Source organism: Cinclus cinclus, chromosome 19 (genome assembly GCF_963662255.1).
Source record: "Cinclus cinclus chromosome 19, bCinCin1.1, whole genome shotgun sequence".
Taxonomy (NCBI): domain Eukaryota; kingdom Metazoa; phylum Chordata; class Aves; order Passeriformes; family Cinclidae; genus Cinclus; species Cinclus cinclus.
The window spans coordinates 5,783,923-5,803,135 of NC_085064.1; the positions used below are offsets into that span (position 1 = coordinate 5,783,923).

The 19,213-nt window shown below is 52.6% G+C and overlaps 3 protein-coding genes across 4 annotated transcripts; 2 read left to right on the plus strand and 1 right to left on the minus strand.

Moving 5' to 3' along the window:
* The first annotated feature begins 4,471 nt into the window (after nt 1-4,471).
* On the plus strand, nt 4,472-9,936 carry KYAT1 (kynurenine aminotransferase 1). Of its 2 annotated transcripts, XM_062505919.1 has the most exons (12): nt 4,472-4,530; nt 5,456-5,606; nt 5,889-6,038; nt 6,390-6,476; nt 6,580-6,708; nt 7,019-7,139; nt 7,758-7,834; nt 8,067-8,156; nt 8,499-8,685; nt 8,885-8,961; nt 9,122-9,208; nt 9,619-9,936. In XM_062505919.1, exons 1-12 carry the CDS (start codon nt 4,478-4,480, stop codon nt 9,685-9,687), a joined length of 1,278 nt encoding a protein of 425 aa, XP_062361903.1. In that variant the 5' UTR covers nt 4,472-4,477; the 3' UTR covers nt 9,688-9,936. The 2 variants fall into 2 exon arrangements, with proteins under 2 accessions (XP_062361903.1, XP_062361904.1); XM_062505920.1 differs by lacking the exon at nt 5,889-6,038 and having other exon boundaries at nt 4,478-4,530.
* Nucleotides 9,937-11,417: 1,481 nt separating this feature from the next.
* SPOUT1 (SPOUT domain containing methyltransferase 1) lies at nt 11,418-16,266 on the plus strand. The gene is made up of 12 exons (XM_062505922.1): nt 11,418-11,466; nt 11,580-11,622; nt 11,708-11,827; nt 12,133-12,292; nt 13,153-13,242; nt 13,352-13,401; nt 13,568-13,698; nt 14,098-14,170; nt 14,544-14,642; nt 15,257-15,359; nt 15,652-15,799; nt 15,901-16,266. The coding sequence occupies exons 1-12, from the start codon at nt 11,419-11,421 to the stop codon at nt 15,973-15,975; spliced, it is 1,140 nt and encodes a 379-aa protein (XP_062361906.1). The 5' UTR covers nt 11,418; the 3' UTR covers nt 15,976-16,266.
* A 375-nt stretch (nt 16,267-16,641) lies between these two features.
* ENDOG (endonuclease G) lies at nt 16,642-19,196 on the minus strand. Its single transcript, XM_062505463.1, has 3 exons — nt 18,520-19,196; nt 17,932-18,041; nt 16,642-17,304 (listed from the first exon to the last, which is right to left on the minus strand). Exons 1-3 carry the CDS (start codon nt 19,003-19,005, stop codon nt 17,022-17,024), a joined length of 879 nt encoding a protein of 292 aa, XP_062361447.1. The 5' UTR covers nt 19,006-19,196; the 3' UTR covers nt 16,642-17,021.
* Nucleotides 19,197-19,213: the final 17 nt, after the last annotated feature.

Here is a 19,213-nt window from a genome sequence, read left to right on the forward strand (position 1 = left end):
CTTTGGCACAGCGGATGCAGCCGCTTCCTTTCCCCATGGCTCACTTTTTCCTGCTGTGAAAAGGAGACAGAAATCATTCGGGTGACTTACACACCTTGACTCATCGGTGCAGGTCAAGCCTTGTGACAAAAGGAAGAGGGAAGAGAGGGCACTTTTCTCTCAGCACCTCACCTGTCAGCTCTCAGACACTGATGAAGAGCTCAGCTCCTGAAATCGCTGCTGTCCCTGCCTGGCCACCCACAGCCCAGGATCTGCTCTAGGTTGTGTCGTGGCAGGAGGACCTAACACCTAACCCTTCCCTTCTCTAACAATACTAAGCCTGCAGCATGAAATTTTTGAGAGGGTTTTGACTTAAAAAAATCCATTTTTTCAAAATGACTGAAGGCTTCACTCAAAGGGAAATTCCCTGCTACTGCCGTGCTATGCTAAAGTATTTACAGACAAAAAAAAAAAAAAAAAAAAAAAAAAAAAAAAAAAAAAAAAAGCCCCTATGGTAATGCCAGCACGAGCTTCCACCCGAACAAGCCGGGGGTTTCCCAAAACCCCTGGGAGCCTTTTCCCGGCAGGATTTTCCAGGGCTGTAGCTCCAGCCCGGCCTTCCTGCGGCTCCTCCCAGGAAGTGCCAGCGGCCGATGAAGCTTTTGGGGCCGGGCAGAAGGGATGTGTGCCGGGGCAGCCCGGGCGGCTGTGCCAGCCTTTGCAGCCTAAAGCAGCTCGGCCCAGCTCGATGTAAGTTGTTTTTGTCCCCGCTGTCCCTCCGGCAGCTGCTTTGTCCCCAGTGTCAGCTCCTGCTGTCGCCCTGCACCCTCCCTGGTCCTGCGCTCCTCCCGGGGCACACCCAGGGACAGCCGTGTCCCCAAAACCTCTCGGGTGCATCCCCGAACTGCCCAGGGGGAGCTGGAGGAGCCCCGGGATGGAGGGGATGGCTGCGACCCGCGGGCTGGAGGTGGCGAGTGACCAGTCCCCGAGGTGACCTTCGGGTTGTCACCTCCAAAATCCTTCTGCTCACTCCAGTGCCCCCTTCCAGAGCCAGCGGTGTCCCAGTCAGCTGCTCCCAGCCTTGTACACAGCTCTTACACAGCTCTGTGGTTTGCTGCCATCTGAGAAAGCATTTTTTACTGCCACGCTTTGATTCTGTCCCCTGCAGGGTCAGCCCCCTCTTGCACCCCAAAGCAGTGTCCCCCCACCTCTCAGTGTCACGCAAGCACAAGGTGGAAATGTTATGGTCATGAACAATATGATGCTCTGGCTTCACATTTTTCCATGAATTGTGCTGTTTTTTTCCCCACTTGGCAAGCAGATGTGAAACCCCACCTTGGTCTTGGCTGGCAGCTGCTTTGCACTTTTTAAAGAAATAAAAAATGCAGAACACTAGGGACTCAGATCCTGCATGTAAGGATGAAAAGTGCTCTTAGGAGTATTGAGATCTTACCTGTGGGCTGCTCAGCTTCATAGTTGTTTTAATTAATTTGTTGGCAGATGGGTAAATTAATGCATGGCTGGTTACAATAAAGGTGCATGCATCCTCCAGCCTCGTTGGTTTTATCTCAAGTACCTAACAAAGCATTCACTTATTTTAGTTTAAATACTGCATGTTTAAGTAATACTGTAGAATAGTACAAGGAACCTGAGGTGAACGGACAGGCTGTGTTTTAGACACAGAAATCAATCTGTTTGGGGCCTTGAAGGAAAGATAATCACCAAAATAATTTTAGACATAGAAGGTGGCATCCTGTTAATTTGAATAAAACTTGTGACTAAACCAGAGTTACATGAGCTGAGAGGCCAGAGGTTCTCTGTATGGGCCAGGAAGGTGAAGGTGCTGCAAGGGAGGAAGGACAGAGGCAAGAGTTACCTGGGCTCAGTGACACTGGATGGGGAAGCTGATGCTGACTACCAGATTCCCAGAGGATGCCCTCACTGGTGTCCATACCACTCCCATCAGTGCAAAGTGTGGGAAGCCTGGGTTGGGAGAGAGGGGGCAGAAGTCATGGTTGCCTTTGTGATCCTCATTCTGTGTGTCATGGGCACAAAGTACAGCCCCAGCACTGTTGGGACATTGCAGTGACAACACACAAAACAGCTTGTTTTGCCTTTTCCTCTCTGTGCTAGAACAACCTCTGCTTTGGGTCTGGGTCTGCCTCATCCCAGGTACATTTGCTTTAACCCTGTTTACTTTAACCCTTTAAAGCTGTCTCAGGCCTCTCTTTTGTCCCCGGGGAATTGCAGGTTTGTGCCTGTAGGACTGAGGCAGCAGGAGCTGTGGCATGCTCAGGAGAGTGGCACCATCCCTGCGTCACTTCTTGCTGGAGAGGAACAGCAGTGCTGGACATAGCTCCTGCTCCAGAGAGGTATGGAATTCCCAGTGGGACTGTTCCTGGCCATCCAGGGCAGCTCACCTTGGCAGCAAAAGCTGACAGAGCATGTCAGGAAAGGCCACTTTGGTGCAACTTCCTCTGTATCTGCTTATTTCAAGGGAGCATTTTTAAAGGATCCTCATAAGTAAGGGGATATCCTTCATAGAGGAAAAGGCTCCTTGTTTGTGGGGTTGCTTCATCTGATGGTCTCTACTAGAGCCTCTTGGCTTGCAAAGTACTTGGAAAATATCAGAGATCCCAACATGCAGAGCAAGGCAGTCACACACAGCAGAGTCAGTGGTGGAAGATGATGATGCCAAGTCTTCTGCATTGGCATTCAGCTGTCCTGTGTGGCTGCCAGGCAAACTGCACCTTGTGTCTGGGGACCAGAACATGGCAGCATCACACACAGGCTAGGGATAGGATGGGATGGAAGGGACATCAGGAAAAAAAAATACTTGTTATTTCTGTTCCTGAAGCAGACAAGGCCTTTCCTCAGAACTGGCAATTTCAAGGCTTCCTCCCACTGATCCCCATCACACTTCATCATCTATTATATTCTCTGACCTGGAGCAGCCCCACCTTGCAAGAATAGCACTGGAGCTGTTAATATTTTACATCCAGCTATTTTTTACTTCCCAAGCCATAAATCCTTCTGCTCACACCCAAATCAGCTCAGGCACTGGGTCTTGTGACTGTAATAGCCATGAGCTTGTGCAGAAAGAGCAAAAAGGAGAGGAGAGGGAGAGAGGAGACTGCTCTGGAGCCAGTGACTTCTGCTTGTCATTGGCTGCCTGCCTGGCACCAGGGTGGAGCAGAGTCCACCTGATGCCCTCTGAAACACAGGGCTCCTCAGCAGGGTGTTTGCAAAGACCTCTGGTAAGGGCTGCAGCTGTGTAAAAATCTAAGGACCTCAGCACAAAATGTCCTTGAGGTCAAAGGATACTACCCAAATTCTGGTGCAGTGCTGTGGGAACAGCAGAGGGGAGCAGGTAAGTCTTGCTGCAGCTGAGTGTTGGGAGGAGGCTGACCTGGTATCCCCCCCACCATCCTACCATGGCAGAGCACAGACCCCTGCACATCCCAGCTCTGCATCTCACCTCAGCTGCTTTCACATACCTTCCTTGTTCCAGTTCAAATGTATTTTATTTGCTGTGGTGACCATGGTTTTCTTGACTCATTGCTTCAGGACTGCCCTCCTCGTGCCCCCACGCTGGCTCTTTCTCGTGGACTGAGCATCATTTGTCTCCAGTTTCCAGCCCCTTCCCTGTCTGGGTACCTTTTCCCTGCACTGCTGAGTTATTAAATTGTGTCTCTGCCACTTTTCATCATCCTCATGATGAATTCCCCATAAAGCACATCTAACTTTCTCCCACTGTGCTTATCCAACTGGAAGGAGGGTTTTGCTAAGTGTTTCCTACTGTCTTTCTTTCCCCTCCCCTGAGCCATGATGTACATGGAAATTACAAACCAGTCATGGCATGGTACCCCAGTGTCTCTTACATCACACCGACCTTTGTGCTGTGCTCTCTCTTGCCTGTACCTAGTAATTGCTTGGGTTTGACATGAACTTTAAATAGAAAACTGCACATTTTATAGGATCTCAAACAGGCCCCTTCACCAAGCACTTCATCAGGACAGAAGAGTATCTGCTTCTGCTACTTCAGAGAGCAGCATGGAATAAATAGTTTGTTCTTCTAGGAAAAGGGGGTATTTCATGGCTTGTAGAATAAGGAGGTCCTCCCATGAAGATGGAGAGGTTATGGAAGATGAAAACCTGAGATCTGGGGTCCTTGGCCTGGCTGTTACAGCCTGGCTGAGCTTGACCCCATGACTAATCCCAGCAGGTAATGACATTTAAGGCATTGCCACCTCCCCATCGAGTGTACAAAAGCTTCTCTTTTTCATCTATTTTCCCAAACCTTGTTGAAACTTGTAAGTGAAGGCAGAAACCACTGCAACAGTGTTACTGCTCCAAGGTCAGTCAGGAACAACCCATGAAGCAATACTAAAGGGCACACCTTCTGTTGGGAAAAACTTCCCTGGGGAGGCCACAGCCCCTTTGTGGCTTAATTGAAAAGCTTCAAACTCACTTTCTTTCCCACTCTCTGCAGGCAAAAATGTCAAGGCCAGTGCAAGCTCGGAGGCTGGAGGGAATAGATAAAAATATCTGGTAAGTTAAAAGAATATCTGGTTTACCCAGGTGGTAAATGTGGCTTTAGGCATCCTAAAATCAGATTGAAACCACAGTAGCCACACAGCACAGAGCAGAAGTTTCCCTCAACTGCTTTTCATGTATTCAGGAAGCACATCAGAGCAAGTTTGTCCCAGAAGACTTTACTGTGAGTCAGTTGTGTACCTGCAGCTCTCACTTTATGATGTATCAGGTGTTTTGCACCACTGGGCAGGCAAAAGCATTGCCCTCCCTCTGATCCATCCACCCAAATGATCCCAGTGGCATCCAAATCTGAGCCAAGAGTTTGCTGCACTCTGGCTGCAGCCTGCCACCTGCTCCAAGCTCACCTTGGGGCACTGCAAGCAGAGAGGCAGGTGAAGAGCTGCAAATGCCATTCCCATCCTGCCAGGCACAATGTGGCACTGGGAAAGTTGCATGCTGGAAGAAGAGATTTAAATGGTCTTTCCCCAAGGCCCTGCTGTGCCTGGGTTCAAGCTACAAACTGCCAGTGAGCTGGCTTTTGTTTGGTTTGAGATGAGCAGCAAGTTCAGCCCACCTTGCCATCTGCAGAGGCCTTCACAGCATCTGGTTGCTAAATTTTGCTGAGCTGGTATGAGCTAGAAAACCTCCAAGAGCGCTCCTGCTCAGCCCAGTGTGATCAGAAACACCACAGGCTTTCAGCTGTGACCACACACTGACCACAGGAGCTGTTTCCTGGGAGAATAAATTAAAGTCATTCCCCCAGTGCAATAGTTTATCATCCTTGGTTTAATTGCAACAGGTCTGAAATGACCTGTGCTTGGTCCTGCCTGCCTGTGAGCAGCAGGATGGCCCTGCAGGAGGGACACCAACCCCACTCCCTTCCAAAGGGATGCACACTGCTCAGACCCTCTGAATGAGATTTTGTTTCCCTTCTCTCCAGGGTGGAGTTTGTAAAACTGGCTGCTACCTACTCCAAGGTGAACCTGGGCCAGGGCTTCCCTGACTTCCCTGCACCAGACTTTCTGACAGAGGCACTCACGAGAGCCCTCGGCGGGGGAAACCACATGCTGCACCAGTACACCCGTGCCTTCGTGCGTGGACAGATCTCCCTCCCCAGCACCACCCCCTCACTCCCCATCGGTCCTGGCCTCTTTCAGAGCTCAGCAATAAACAGGAAAAAACATGAGGCAAAACACACATCCAGCCTCGACCCATGCCCACTGTTCTCAGTAACTCCCTGCTTTACTGGGATGTTTGAAGCAGCTGGGCTGGAAGATCTCACAGGGATCTTGGCTTCCTAAACCCTTCCAAGGGTTCATCCTTGGTTTAGGAGTCTTCTGCAACCCAATTCCCACCCTATTCTAACCCCACAGGGCCACCCACCTCTGGTGAAGGTCCTAGCCCAGTTTTTTGAGAAGCTGCTTGGACGAGACCTGGATCCTATGACCAACGTGATGGTGACTGTGGGGGCATACCAGGCCCTGTTCTGCTGCTTCCAGGCTTTAGTGGATGAAGGTGATGAGGTAAGCCAAGATTATGGCTTGTTGGACTGGCAGCCTTCCCCCAGGAGACCTGCAGGCTGGTTTTCATTGTCCTTTTCCAAAGTAAAACCAGTTTTACCCTCATTCTCCAGTACCTGAGCTTCCAAATAAGAAATTATCTGCTGCAGGGCACTGTCTCCTTTCTGCATAAGGCAAAATTACCCTTTTGTTTGTGAGTGGTGGTATCCTTCCTGACATTCCCCACAGGCAATGCAGGTTCTCCGTTAAAGTAATTAAGGGATTGAAACGTCCTCTCCCTCCCATTGCTCTCTGTACACTTCAGGGAAGGTCTGAGCAGGACCAGGAGGATGCTGACATGTCCCTTTCTTCCAGGTGATAATCATTGAACCCTTCTTTGACTGCTATGAGCCGATGGTGAAAATGGCTGGTGGGACACCTGTGTTTGTGCCTCTGAGACCGGTGAGTGTGGAGAAGGGAAGAGTCACAGCAGTCAGCAAAGAGGTGAGTGATAAACAAAGTGCAGAGGTAGCAAAGCAAACCAAGGTTCCCGTGCTCTCTCTAGAACCCTCCAAGAGATGGAAAATTGATGTCTAGTGCAGACTGGCAGCTGGACCCAGCTGAACTGGCTTCTAAATTCAATGAACGGACAAAAGCCATCGTCCTGAACTCACCCAACAACCCTCTGGGCAAGGTAACACTGCTGGCTATGCTGGGCCATGGAAGCCACATGTGCAGCGCAGCAGTGACTCAACCTGCCTTGCACACAAGGGAAGTGGATGTTGTGGGGGCACCACATGCTGTGCTCAGTCTCCTGGTGTTTTTAAGCTTTGTCTTTTGTGCCAGCAGTGCTTTTGCCCTGTTAGACCTCTGCAGCCAGCTCCTGCCACCCCCCGCCCCCGGCATGGCAGATGGTTCCAGGAGAATACACACAAGATTCCGAGGCAGGCAGGGGCTCAGAAATGCTCCTGCTGCATGTGTGCTGCACTCTGTGCCTGCTGCAGGTGTTCAGCCGTGGGGAGCTGGGGCTGATTGCAGAGCTGTGTGTGAAGCACGACGTGCTGTGCATCAGCGACGAGGTGTACGAGTGGCTGGTCTACGACGGGAAGCGACACATCCGCATCGGTATGGGGCGGGGCTGGGGCTGCTCAGGGCAGGGAATGGGGATTTCACTGGCGGCCCCTGCGAGTCCCAGGAGCTGCCTGTGTGCACAGATCCCCCTAAGCATGAATGCCCCGCTGGAGGTATTTTGCTGCACTTCAATCTCAGCCTCCAAACCGGGTCCTAAACAGAGGCTCTGACTTCAGAGCCAGTTAGAGGGAAGATCTAGAACAAAAAGCCCCTTGGCTCCAGTGAAACTGTTTTTCATCCCATGCTGTGCAAAGCCACAGTTTTCTGAGTCTCTAGTTTCAGGATATCCCATTTCAACATGATTTCAGCCTGTTTTTCCAGTTGGAATAACATGCCATCACCTTGATGCAGGGTGATGATGCTTGGCATCTCAGAGAGCCCCTGGGGCTGGGTACATGCCTGTGAAAATGCTTAATTAAAAGGAGGTGCTCTTGAGAAACCTGGCTGTCTGCTCTGGATGTGCTTTGAGGCTCATCCAGGTGAAAGATGTGCTGTGAACACAAAAGATCACCGAGGATTATGGTGGACAGAGAGTTCCCAAGTGCCATTAATGCAGCCCATAAAGCAGCATGCTGAGCTCTGCCATTGGGGTTTCTCTCCTTTCATTGCCAGCCAGTTTGAAAGGGATGTGGGACCGCACGGTGATCGTCGGGAGTGCTGGGAAGACCTTCAGTGCCACTGGATGGAAGGTGAATATCCCATGTTCACCTCGTTGTGTCCCCATCCCTGTCCCTTCGCCATAGCACGGCACCGGGGACACTGCAGCCACGCTCAGCTTTGAGCCTCAGGGACTGAAAGTACCAGAGCTTCTTCGTGAAAGTTCTGTCTAGAAAATACAACGAAACCAGCACAGGCGCAGAAAGAGGAGCCTGAGCAGGTACCCAGACATTCACAGTCTTCCTCCTCCTCTCCTGGCCACAGGTGGGCTGGGTTGTGGGACCTGACAGGCTGCTGCAACACCTCCGTACTGTGCACCAGAACTCGGTGTACCACTGTGCCACAATTGCCCAGGTAAGGCAGCTCCCTGTACCTGGCCCTGCAATGCCCAAGCCCTCAGAGCAAAAGCAGGAGATGGTCCTTTTGCCTGCAGCGGACCTGAAAGGCACACACAGGTAATTTGTGGTGCTCTGGAGAGGCTCCTTCCTCTCTCCCTAGAGTTGTTCCATGTCTGGGAGAAAGGGAAGAGTCCAGCCTGCCTGGGGTATATTCCTTATCTTGCACTGACAAATCTAAGGGGCAGTTCAGAGGGGCTGGAGGCAGAGAGTTCCCTAATCACCTGTGAATTGCAGGAATTCAGTTGCCAAAAAGCCCTGACCATCTTCCCACTGGGCACTGGCTCCTCTCTCCTTACAGGAGGCCGTGGCTCAGGGCTTCCAGAGGGAGCTCATGCTCTATGGAAAACCAGAGAGCTACTTTGTCCAGCTGCCTAAGGAGCTGCAGCAGAAGAGAGACTGGCTGGTTCAGAGCCTGGATGATGTGGGGATGAAACCCATCATTCCCGAGGGCACCTACTTCCTGGTGGCAGACATCTCCCAGTTCAGTGAGTCACCTGCAGTCCTGCCCAGGTGGGCTGGGTGTGGGGGTGGTACAGTGGGCAGGAACAGGAACCTGCATAAACCATCATCAAAGCAGGGATAGACTGCATGTTCCCCATCCAAGCTACAAGGATGTGGGCTTGGGGCTCAGATGAGGCACCTGGCAGCTGCCCCAGCCTCTGTCCTGCTGTGCTTCTCTTGCAGAATCTGATGTCCCTGAAGTTCCCAACTCAGATGAGCCCTATGACTACAGATTTGCAAAGTGGATGGTCAAGAATAAGGTAAATGGGTCTGGCCCTTTTTGCTGCCTTTGTCCTGGGTGGGGCTGTGCCAACCCAAGCTCATGACTGGGGGGCCTGGATTTCACCCCCACTGGGGCACAGCAGGCTGCAGGCCAGCCCCAGAGCAGGAACCTCAGCTCCACGTGCTTCCTCTTCCCAGGGGCTTGCTGCCATCCCACTCTCTGCTTTCTACAGCGAGGCCCACAAGAACAACTACACCAATTTCATCCGGTTCTGCTTTGCAAAGGTGAGATATGTGACAGCATTGAGGAAGGCAAGGTTGGGAATAATAACCAGGGCTGGTTTAATGAGAGAAATGCCAAGAGGAAATGCAGGATTGGAGCCCCACCGTGGCATCCCAGCTGGAGCAACCACTCTTGCAGACATGTGAGCTGAGCTGGGGGCAGCAGATGTGCCAGGGCTATCCTAAACCTTGTCCCATATCAGCATCCTAAATTTCTTGGCCAAGGAAGGGACTCTCTAGGTGGCCTCTCAGCTGCCCAGTGGCTGTGTGTGTCCCACAAATGGCTGTGCCTGTCTCATACTGAACCTGCAATGCTCCAGAATGAGAACAGAATTTTTCTATCAACCATGGCTGCAGTGAGGGGGAATAGGATTTGGCTGGGAGCCACTGACCAAACCTGTGGTATTTTTTAGGAGGAAGCAACACTGAAGGCAGCAAGTGACATACTGCAAAAATGGAAACAGGAGAAAACCAGCTCCTGAGTAAACTGAGAGAGAAACAGGGCTCTCCTTGGTCCTCATCTGCCTCAACTGCTCTTCTTCACTGTCTACAAACTTTGATATGTTCTTACTCCAGTGCTGTCAACAACATTTTCTGCCAGACAAATGGTTAATCTTTTCCATGGCCAGGGCCTGGAGGACATTTTCAGTCACTGTGAAATGATTTCAAGAAGTGAGACTTTGTGTGCACTGACAGTATTTGAAGTTTCTTACTTGTAAAATCTTTGCTAACCAGTTCTGGGATGTGTCCAGCAACGCACAAGGTAAGGATGCCTCCTGGGATCTGTCTCATCACCAAATTCTGAGAAGGTGTTTCAGGACCTACCTTTAAGGCCATGCTGGAGGGTTAGTGTGGCTTGTCTTGCTCCACATCCCCACTCAGGGCAGCATTTCCACTGGCACTCACGTTCCCACAGGACTAACCAGTATCACCAGCCATCAGTAAGGTGACTCCTATGATCCTGACAATTAGAAACCCAGTGAAATGACATTTCCCACCATAAACTATTTTCCCAGTATTTTTTTCTGTGTATCTCTGGGGAAGATGACCACACAATTGGTTTTCCCCCAGGCTTTCAGCAGTAGCCAGGCTATTCTCAAACCTTCCAAATTACTCCTGGCACTTTATCAGGGCCTGGCAGCATCATCCAGGCTGCAGAGCAAAACCTTCTGGGCTTTGACAAGTGCACACTGGCAGAGGAGGATGGACACTGTGACCTTAGCTGCTCCTGCTGTTGGGGGCCCCCACAATCTCCCACCCAGTAAGCTGGTAGGGTAACATGAGCAATTCTGGAGAGGCAATTCTTGTATCAGCATCGATTTCAGCCTGGATAAGAGTGTAAAACATCATCATCATCCACGCAGGAGTTGTGTGCAACAGATGGTGCAATGAGTGTTTGTAGCAGTTAAATTATTAAAGTGGAATTACTACAATCATGGAACAGTAAATGTAATGACTGCAGGGCTGATGGAGCTCTCCTTGAGAGCTGCCTCATCTGTGCTGGGTCCTGTGATGGTGACTATTCATCCCTCTCAGGTAGCTGGGGAAAGCTCAGTAGGTTTTCCATACTGGGCTGCAGCTGGTGATACCAATCCCCTTGGAGGCAGAGCTGCATGAGCCAGCAGGAGGGAGGGCAAGAAGAAGGAGGCAAACAGGCACCTGCCTTTCCTGGTGTCCCATCTCACCTTGCTCAGCTGGGTGGGTCAGGGTGCTGCTGAAATCCCTTTTGCACCCATGTACGTGCCAAACACGGGGAGAGTCGCAATCGCTGAAACAGAGAAAGAACCGTGCAATTAGATTGTTAACATGAAGATTAATTGCAACACCCCCACATGCGTGGGCTGTTATCTAGGCCATGACACAACCTGCAAAGGGCAGGGTGCGTTTACCTATGGCCCAGGGGGGCTTGTGCAAAGACACGCAGACGCGAGCACCCAGGTTTTACACACGTATAATTTACACATAAACACGCAGACGCACACCCCCACATGGGAATTACGATCATCCTCGGCGCACCGGCCTGTACCCGGCGCTCCGCTGCCTGCCCAGGTCACCCATCCTCCCGCGGAACGCGACTGACCCTACTTAGCTTCACTGCCGCGCGGGCCGGTTAAACATAGCCCACGTGACACCCGGGCTCTTCCCGCTGGGGGCGGGGCCTGCGTCCTCCGGCCAATCAGCAGCGCGGGGGCGTGGTCGGTAGCGCGGGGAAGATGGCGGACACGGAGAGCAGCGTGGGGAAGCGGCCCAAGGGCTTGCAGGTGGGCTGGGGGCCAGGGTCCAGCCCGCGACCCTGAGGGGAGCCCGGACCGTGCCCCGGGTCCTGCTCTGGCTCTGAGGGGAGCCCAGCGGTAATGCGTGCTGTCCCCCGTAGGTTGAGGACAGGAAGGTGGACTGGCGGCGCTGGAAGCAGGAGAGTAAGGCCGGGCACCCGCGGGGGCTGGGGCCGCTCGGAGCGGACACGGCGCGGTGTTTAACGCCAGGCGCTGTTCTCCATCCCAGGAAAAGCAGAGAAGAAGAAATGGAAGGAATTGAAGCTGCTGAAGAAACTGGAGAAACAGCGGATGCGAGAGCTGGCAGAACAACAAGCCCAGACGCAGGAGGAGCAGAAGGAAGACAGAGGTGATGCCGCTGTGACCCGGTGGGGACACCTGGGTGGAAGGTGCTAGAAAACCTGGCTGTTAAAAGGCAGTTAGTGTTACCCATCGATAGGAAAGGTGTTACTTCATAGATCCCATGCGGGTCAGTCCACATGCCCTAACAGGCACGAACACCGTGCAGCAACCACTGCACTAGAGATTTTTCTTAAGAGAAAACCTCTGATTAAATCTATGAAACAGAAGTTGCCTTTCCCCCACCACAAGCGCAGCTGCAGCAGTCCGTGCGAGGCTGCCAGGCCGTGGCTCTGCCATGTCTCTGCTCCCCAGGCCGTCACCACACGCTGAGCGTGGCCCTGCCTGGCTCCATCCTGAACAACGCGCAGTCGCTGGAGCTGCGCACGTACCTGGCGGGACAGATCGGCCGGGCCTGCGCCATCTTCTGCGTGGATGAGATCGTGGTGTTCGACGAGTGTGGAGAGGATGTGAGGTAAGGTGAAGATTGAAGGACAGCATGCTTAGATTAGATCTTGGGAAGGAATTCCTTCCTGTGAGGGTGGGGAGGCCCTGGCACAGCTTTCCCAGAGTAACTGTCGTTGTACTGTCCCTGGAAGTGTCCAAGGCCGGGTTGGATGGGGCTTGAAGCAACCTGGGATAGTGGAAAGTGTTTCTGCTCATGGCAGGAAGTGGAACAAGATGATCCTTCAAGTTCCCTTTCAACCCAGGCCATTCTGTGATTCTCTAAAGGAAGAGCCATCTTGTTCTGCACAATATTTCCTCTCAGTTTTCTGTTTCTTCAGTCTTTTATTAAGCTAAACCAGGAAGGAAGTGCATGTACCTCTGCCCAGTGCCAGGATTATGGGGAGTACTACACCCCACAGGAAAAGATGTTGACTGAACTGCCCTGGGAGCTCAGACCATTTATCCCAATATGAGGTTGACAAAGCTACAACAGGCCAAGCTCTCCTGTACCCTTAAACCTTGCTGTGGAGGGGCAGGACATGGCCTCTGACCATATAGAAGATGCTTTGCTATCCTTCAGTGTTTTACTTGGACCTACACCTGAGTTAACTGGCCAAGTGATCCTATCCTGAAGCATCCGGCTCAGTAGCATCCCCCTACCACATCCCATTAATATATAAAGGTCAAAAAACCAAACTGAGGACGATACTTGGCTTACAGAGAGAGTTCCAAGGATGATTTGTTAACAGACTGCCTCTGGAGCAGCACTTTACAAGGGTTAGAGGGGAGGGATGTGCTACTATTTTCAGATTAGGAAGCAAGGCTTGGTCTTCTGAAGACCTGACCAATCTCACGCTGAGTTAACAAGCTGCTTGCTTTCACTTTCAGGAGCGTGGAGGGGGATTTTGAAGGCATTGGGAGGAAAGGCAAGGCTTGTGTGCAGCTGGCTCGGATCCTGCAGTACTTGGAGTGCCCTCAGTAAGTTTGTTTTTCTCTATACTCAGCTTCTTTGAGTCAGAACAGGGCTAAACTGAGATCCAGATTCCATAAATATACCTTATCACATTTCACCTTTATCTGGTGATAGGTACTTGAGGAAATCCTTTTTTCCAAAACACGCAGATCTGCAGTTTGCAGGTAAGATGCAGTTGTCTCTCTCCTTCCTGAGCTCTGGCTTGTTGTGTGTGGGACAGCCAGGACTTTTCCCCACTTCGGTGCTGGACCTGAGAGGGAAGGGGCAGGGGAACACCTGCACCTACAGCTGTATTTCCCCCCAGCACCTCTTTGCTCTGTGTTGTTCTAGGGCTGCTCAACCCCCTGGACAGCCCCCACCACATGCGGGTGGATGAGGACTTGGAGTACCGGGAGGGCGTCGTGCTGGAGAAGCCAGCGAAGCCAGGCAGAGGCTCTTTTGTTAACTGTGGGATGAGGAAGGTGTGTCTGTTACCCACAGCTGCCAAAACAACTTCCCTTGTCTCTCTGGTAGATTTGAAGCCGGCAGGGTGGGTTCTGCTGGGTTTCTGAAGGCTGCAGTGGGCTGGCGAGGGGTTTAAGGCTGTTGCTGTCTTGTCCCTTCTGAATTTGGCAACCTTTGTGGTTTCCCAAGCCCCAGCAGACCCCACACATTCCAGCAGATCATTGCTTTACTGCTGCAATGGAACCTTGAAGTAGCAAAATAAGCTTCAGACTGATGACCAAGCCCCTGAGCCACACACTATCCCCATTCCAGCTCCAGGCTAGAACAGAACCCCACTTCCTCAAAGGATTCCCTTCCTTCCCCACCTTCCCCGGACCTTCCAGCATGTCTGGTGCTGATGGTGACTGTCACTGCAGGACGTGCGGATTGACAAACAGCTGAACCCTGGTCTGCGGGTCACCGTGCACCTGGAGAAGCCCCAGAATCCAGGTAATCCATGGCTCCAGTAGCATCTGCAAACTTCAGTCCTGCAGGAGCTTGTGTTTCCATATGAAAGGTTTAAAGGCACCCAATAGTTCTGTGTGTTTCCTTCACTCCACACACAAATTTAATAACACCCTTACCATGCCTCCCTCGATAACTGGAAAGAACTGTCAGCTCTTTCATCAGCAATAAACACCCCAAACATGCTCACAGGCTTTCCAGAACTCACTGAATTTCCAGAATACTTTTCACATTCTGGAAAAAGAGAGGGTGATGTTGCACACCCAGTCAGTGCCTTGTTCCAGGAGAAACTGCTGGCTGTGGCTGCCCAAATCTCACCAGATCACAGGTGCTGTTAAACCTCTTTGCTTTCTTTCAGAAACCAAAGTGCAGAAAGGCACTGTGGTGTCCTCACAGCATCCCCGGGAAGTCTCAGGCTTGTACTGGGGTTACAGTGTGCGCCTAGCCTCCTGCTTGAGTGAGTATCCACAGAGATTCTCTGCCTAGCCTTCCACACCAGTCTCAGGCCTACTGGCTTCATGCATCTCTTTCCAAGAAATCTCCTTGTCTGAAGGGCAGCTTACACGTGCAGCCAGCAGCCATGTTGCAGTCAAATTTTAGGGCTGAAACGAAGCATGAGCCACCCCAGTCACCCTCCAAGACTCTGCGCTGTGACCTCCAAATGGCTGCAACACAGCAAAGAGATGAGTTGGTGCCCTAATCTGTTTCCATGATAACTACAGCCCGTTCATCCACATCAGAGCCAGCAGCAGAATTTGAGTTAAAGAGCCCTGATTTGAGTTAAGGAGCCCTGGAAAATTCTTCTGTCTTCTGGTTGATTGGCCCTTGTAGGAAGACTGTAAGCTGTTAGCAGATGGTTCCTGGCACCTGTCTTGAGCTTTGAGGGAAAGGATGGGGAAACTCTTGCAGCAAGGGAATTATGTGGGAAAGAGGAGCCATTCTGCCTCCAGATTAACTTTTGGCACAGAAAGCAACTCCTGCTGTCACCACTCAACCATGGCGTGTTTCAGCCTGTCCAGAAGGCACAGGAGCGAGGACATGTGAACAGTAACCCCTAACTCTGTTTTCCAGGTGCTGTCTTTTCTGAGTGCCCATTCAAAGAAGGCTATGATCTCTCCATTGGGACCTCAGAGCGGGGCAGCTCCGTGGACCAGGTCACTCTGCCCTCCTTCAGGTTTGTGTCCTGCCTGCTTGGCCCCACTCACAGCTCCCAGTGAGGCTGGTGCAGGCAGCAGAGCAGGGGAAATACCCCAGAACAAGGCAAATTTTCCTGTTTCTCTGGAGTTGGTAGTAGGGGCTGTCACATTGGCCAGATGGCATGGGGCTCTGGTGGGGAGGCAGCTGCAGTAGGCAGCATCAGCAACAGACACAGCTCCCTGTATCAGCAGCACACAGGAGCTTGGACAGAGACCTGGACAGAGACCTGGACAGTCTGCCATCTCACACCATCCTTGTGCTCTCCCCAGGCATGCCCTTGTTGTATTTGGAGGCCTTGAGGGCTTGGAAGCTGGGGTTGATGTGGACCCAAACCTGGAGGTCACCGACCCAAGTGTCTTGTTTGACTTCTACGTGAATACGTGTCCCAGCCAAGGCAGCAGAACCATCCGTACAGAGGTAGGGCTGATGGCACTGGGTGCTCAGGGCAGTGCTGGGTGTCTGCCTGGGGCAGTGACATACAGCAATCGGGTGTGCTGACTAACCTGGCTCTGCTGCAGGAAGCACTGCTGATCTCTCTGTCTGCGCTGAGGCCACACCTCGAGGAGGCTGTGAAGACACCCAGAGACAGCTGAGGGAAGGGAAGCCACTAGACCTTGCCCTCGGGGAGGCAGCTCTTCAAATGTGGGGTGCTGGGCAAGTCACTCCAGGAGCCTGGTGGGACCAAGGCACAGTGTGATGGCAGCTGGCAGCGTTGTTCAGCTAGAAATTCACTGCTGCTGGGAGCAGCAAGTCTGTGCCCTCCTGCTTGAGTGGTCCAACCAGGAGCTGGTTGGTGCTTCCCAGCAGCTGGCACAAGCCTGGCAGCGGGCTTGGTCTTAGCAACTCTGACAGCTGGGGTGGGAATAAAGCAGTATGGAAGCTCAGTTGCTGTGACATCCTCATCTGTCTTGGTGTAGGCACACGCAGTGCCTCTGGAGCGATATGGTCTTCAGACCGAAATGAAGTCAGAACTTATCCTTATGCCAAGAAGCTGTTCCTGCCTCAGCCTTACTTCCCCCAGCCCCCTTCAAGCCTCTATCTTTCCCAACAGCAGGAAGGGCTGGAGTTTCAATTGAGCCCCAGCACTAAAACAAATCATCATCTCCTTACAGTCTGGCTCCATCTGTGATCCCTTAAGCTCTGCCTAGTGAGCTCAGGCAGGAAAGCAGCTGGAAAAGTTGGCTCCATCCTCCCCTCCTCCTGCTAAGATACTCAGAGCTTTGACGAGAGCAGATAAGAAACAACCAATACCATGGGTGTTCAAAGCTTTATTGCTAAAACCATCTTCTGAAAGAAAACAATGGTACAGTTCTTTGGCCACAGGAAGGCAGGAACTTCTCCCTTACTCCCCTCCTTCCCTGCTAAACAGCAACAGTTTGTGACTTCCCTTTGTGCCTGAATGAGCCTCAAAACTCCAAGGCAGCAGTGGATTAGGGGCAAATTCTAGAGAGCTACTACAGTGGCAGGCCCTGAGCCTCCTGCAGGGCCATTCTGTTGTGCATCTGCATCTGTTAGACACAAGGGAAAGGCTAGAGAGAAGCACAGATTTGAATTTTAATTTTCACATTTACAACTGCACAACGAACTATGATTCTGCAGTTCCCTGCCAGGGGTTACCTGGATTTGTTCTAGTCAGGGTTCAGTGCTTTCCAGCTGTGATGGCTTTCAAGTTACTTGTTCTCCTGAGGATGTTTGGGACAAAGAGGAGCCCTGAGGCTCGCTCAATGCTCTCGATGGGAACCAGGAACCGTTCCAAGGGGATTTTATCATCCACAGGGCTGTTGGGCATCACATAGGAGCGCAACTCAATCTCCCCACTCTCCTTTTCCAAGATGACCACCTTGAAGAAATGGGTGGGGACAGCCACATTGTTCTTCCCAATCACCTGGTACTTCACATACATCTTCCCATCAGCCTCCATCCTGCACCAACAGCAACATCCCAGGTTATCTCCTAGTTTGGTGTCACTGCACACCTTCAGTCCTCCAACACCCTCTAAGTAAGCCCCCACCCACAGGAGCTCTGCTCCTGCAACAGGGCTGGAAAACGTGGCTATGTGACACAGTGAGGGGGAGCTATGCAATTGGGGCTGCTCCCAAATTCCCTCCCTGCTGGCTCTCTTTAACAGACGTTCCGAGCTATTTCCTGCTGCTGAAGAGATCTCAACATGAGACACCTGCTCTTTGGTGCTACATGGAGAGCTTTGAAAATAAAGTCTTGTCCTTAAGGGGAGAAGTGGTCCATGTCATTGAACCTGAAAGCTTTATTCTGCACAGATGGGGCCTGCAGTCTAATCTAGTAATCAGTTAATCTACAAAATTGTTAAGGACTGCAAACAGAAACCAGCTGGTTGTACTGCAGCTCAAGAATCCCACTTGATTCATGAAATAATCATCTGGATGGGAAATACATAAACTAATCCTCAGAAAGTACCTTTCCACAGAACCTCTGTGCACAGCTGGTCTCACCTGTCAGCTCCCTCAGCCTGTTTTCCTTTGCCAGCACAATACAGTTTTTGGATGCCAGTCCAGCTCAGCCCTCAGGTTTACCTGGGCAGGAAGAGGGGTCCTGTGCAGACGTAGACATTCTTGTTGTTTTTTGCCAAGCTTCTGCAGTACTTCTCAAGGTTATTCCAGGCATTCTGGTTTAAATGAGGATTCTAGAAACACAACCAGTAGTCAGCTGCTGGGTATTTCCTCACTGTTCAGAGTAACAGCACCTGCCTTTTCTATCACATGTCTCACAGAACCCCAAGCACTTTCCATACGAGAGCTCCACTATCACCTCTGCTCTGAGAGCTGTGACAGCCTGGTATGCACACCAAGGACAGAACCCACTGCCTAAGGCCACAGTTTTTTGCAAGGTTCATCTACCTGTTTAGTTCTGCTCCTGACAGGAACTGCACTGAACGGGGTCTCTATTTCACGGCTTGAGAGATACACGCAGACAGGTGCATTTGCGGGATCCCTGCTGTAAATTCAGCAGGAAATACAGCACCTCCGAGTGACTTTGGCCCCTCTCTCCCTGCACCGCTGCAGGCGCAAACACAGCGACTCTCCCGGGAGACTGCCCGCAGGGAACAGCGTCTGCCCTTGAACGGGACAGCACCGGCTTCCCCCGCAGGCCTCGGGCCGTACCTGCGGGGCGATGTTGCTCAAGTAGAAGGTGTCCCGCATCGCCTTCTGGCTCCACTTGTGGTTGGCGGCAGCAGCCAGGTGCCCGCGGTCGAAGCCGCTGCCGCGGTAGTCGGCGTTGGTGGCGCGGTGATACTCGTGCACCGAGTCGTCCTCCTGGAAGTCGCAGGCGGCGCGGTCCGAAGAGCCGCTGAGCGTGTCCCGGTTGAGCTGCTCGATGACCCAGAGCGCGCTGCGGCTCCGCGGGTCGTAGCACAGCACGTAGGACTCGCGGCTCCGCAGCTGCGCCAGCCCGGGCAGCCCGTACTTGCTCAGCTCGGTGCGCCCCGAGCCCGGCGGCGCGGGCAGGCTGGCCGCTGCCACGGCGGGCAGCACGGGCAGGCGGGCCAGCAGCCCCTCGGCCGCATCGTCCCGGTGCTCCCGGCGGGCAAAGGCCGCGCCCAGCCCCGCGCCCACCGCCAGCGGCAGCACCCACCGGGCCCGCAGCATGGCCGCTCCTCCGTCAGCCCGGCCCGGCCTTAAACGGGCCCGCGGCCCAGCTCCAGGCGGCCGCGCCGCTGCGGCGGCATCGCCGCTTTAAGGGGAGCGCGCACAGGGTAAGGGGCGGGCACGCGGCGATGCCGGGACCGCGCTCCTGGGGAACGGCGGCGCGGGAGCGCGCCTCGGAACGCGGGGCGCCAGCGAGCCCGGGGACGCG

Coding starts and splice junctions, on each gene's coding strand:
- KYAT1 (XM_062505919.1), top strand. CDS start 4,478: ATGTCAAGGCCAGTGCAAGCTCGGAGGCTGGAGGGAATAGATAAAAAT. Junction 6,039..6,389: donor TAGTGGATGAAGGTGATGAG/GTAAGCCAAGAT, acceptor CCTTTCTTCCAG/GTGATAATCATTGAACCCTT. Junction 9,209..9,618: donor TCCGGTTCTGCTTTGCAAAG/GTGAGATATGTG, acceptor GGTATTTTTTAG/GAGGAAGCAACACTGAAGGC.
- SPOUT1 (XM_062505922.1), top strand. CDS start 11,419: ATGGCGGACACGGAGAGCAGCGTGGGGAAGCGGCCCAAGGGCTTGCAG. Junction 11,828..12,132: donor GGAGCAGAAGGAAGACAGAG/GTGATGCCGCTG, acceptor TCTGCTCCCCAG/GCCGTCACCACACGCTGAGC. Junction 13,243..13,351: donor CAGTACTTGGAGTGCCCTCA/GTAAGTTTGTTT, acceptor ATCTGGTGATAG/GTACTTGAGGAAATCCTTTT.
- ENDOG (XM_062505463.1), bottom strand. CDS start 19,005: ATGCTGCGGGCCCGGTGGGTGCTGCCGCTGGCGGTGGGCGCGGGGCTG. Junction 18,042..18,519: donor TGAGCAACATCGCCCCGCAG/GTACGGCCCGAG, acceptor TTGTGTTTCTAG/AATCCTCATTTAAACCAGAA. Junction 17,305..17,931: donor GGACCCCTCTTCCTGCCCAG/GTAAACCTGAGG, acceptor CTGTTGGTGCAG/GATGGAGGCTGATGGGAAGA.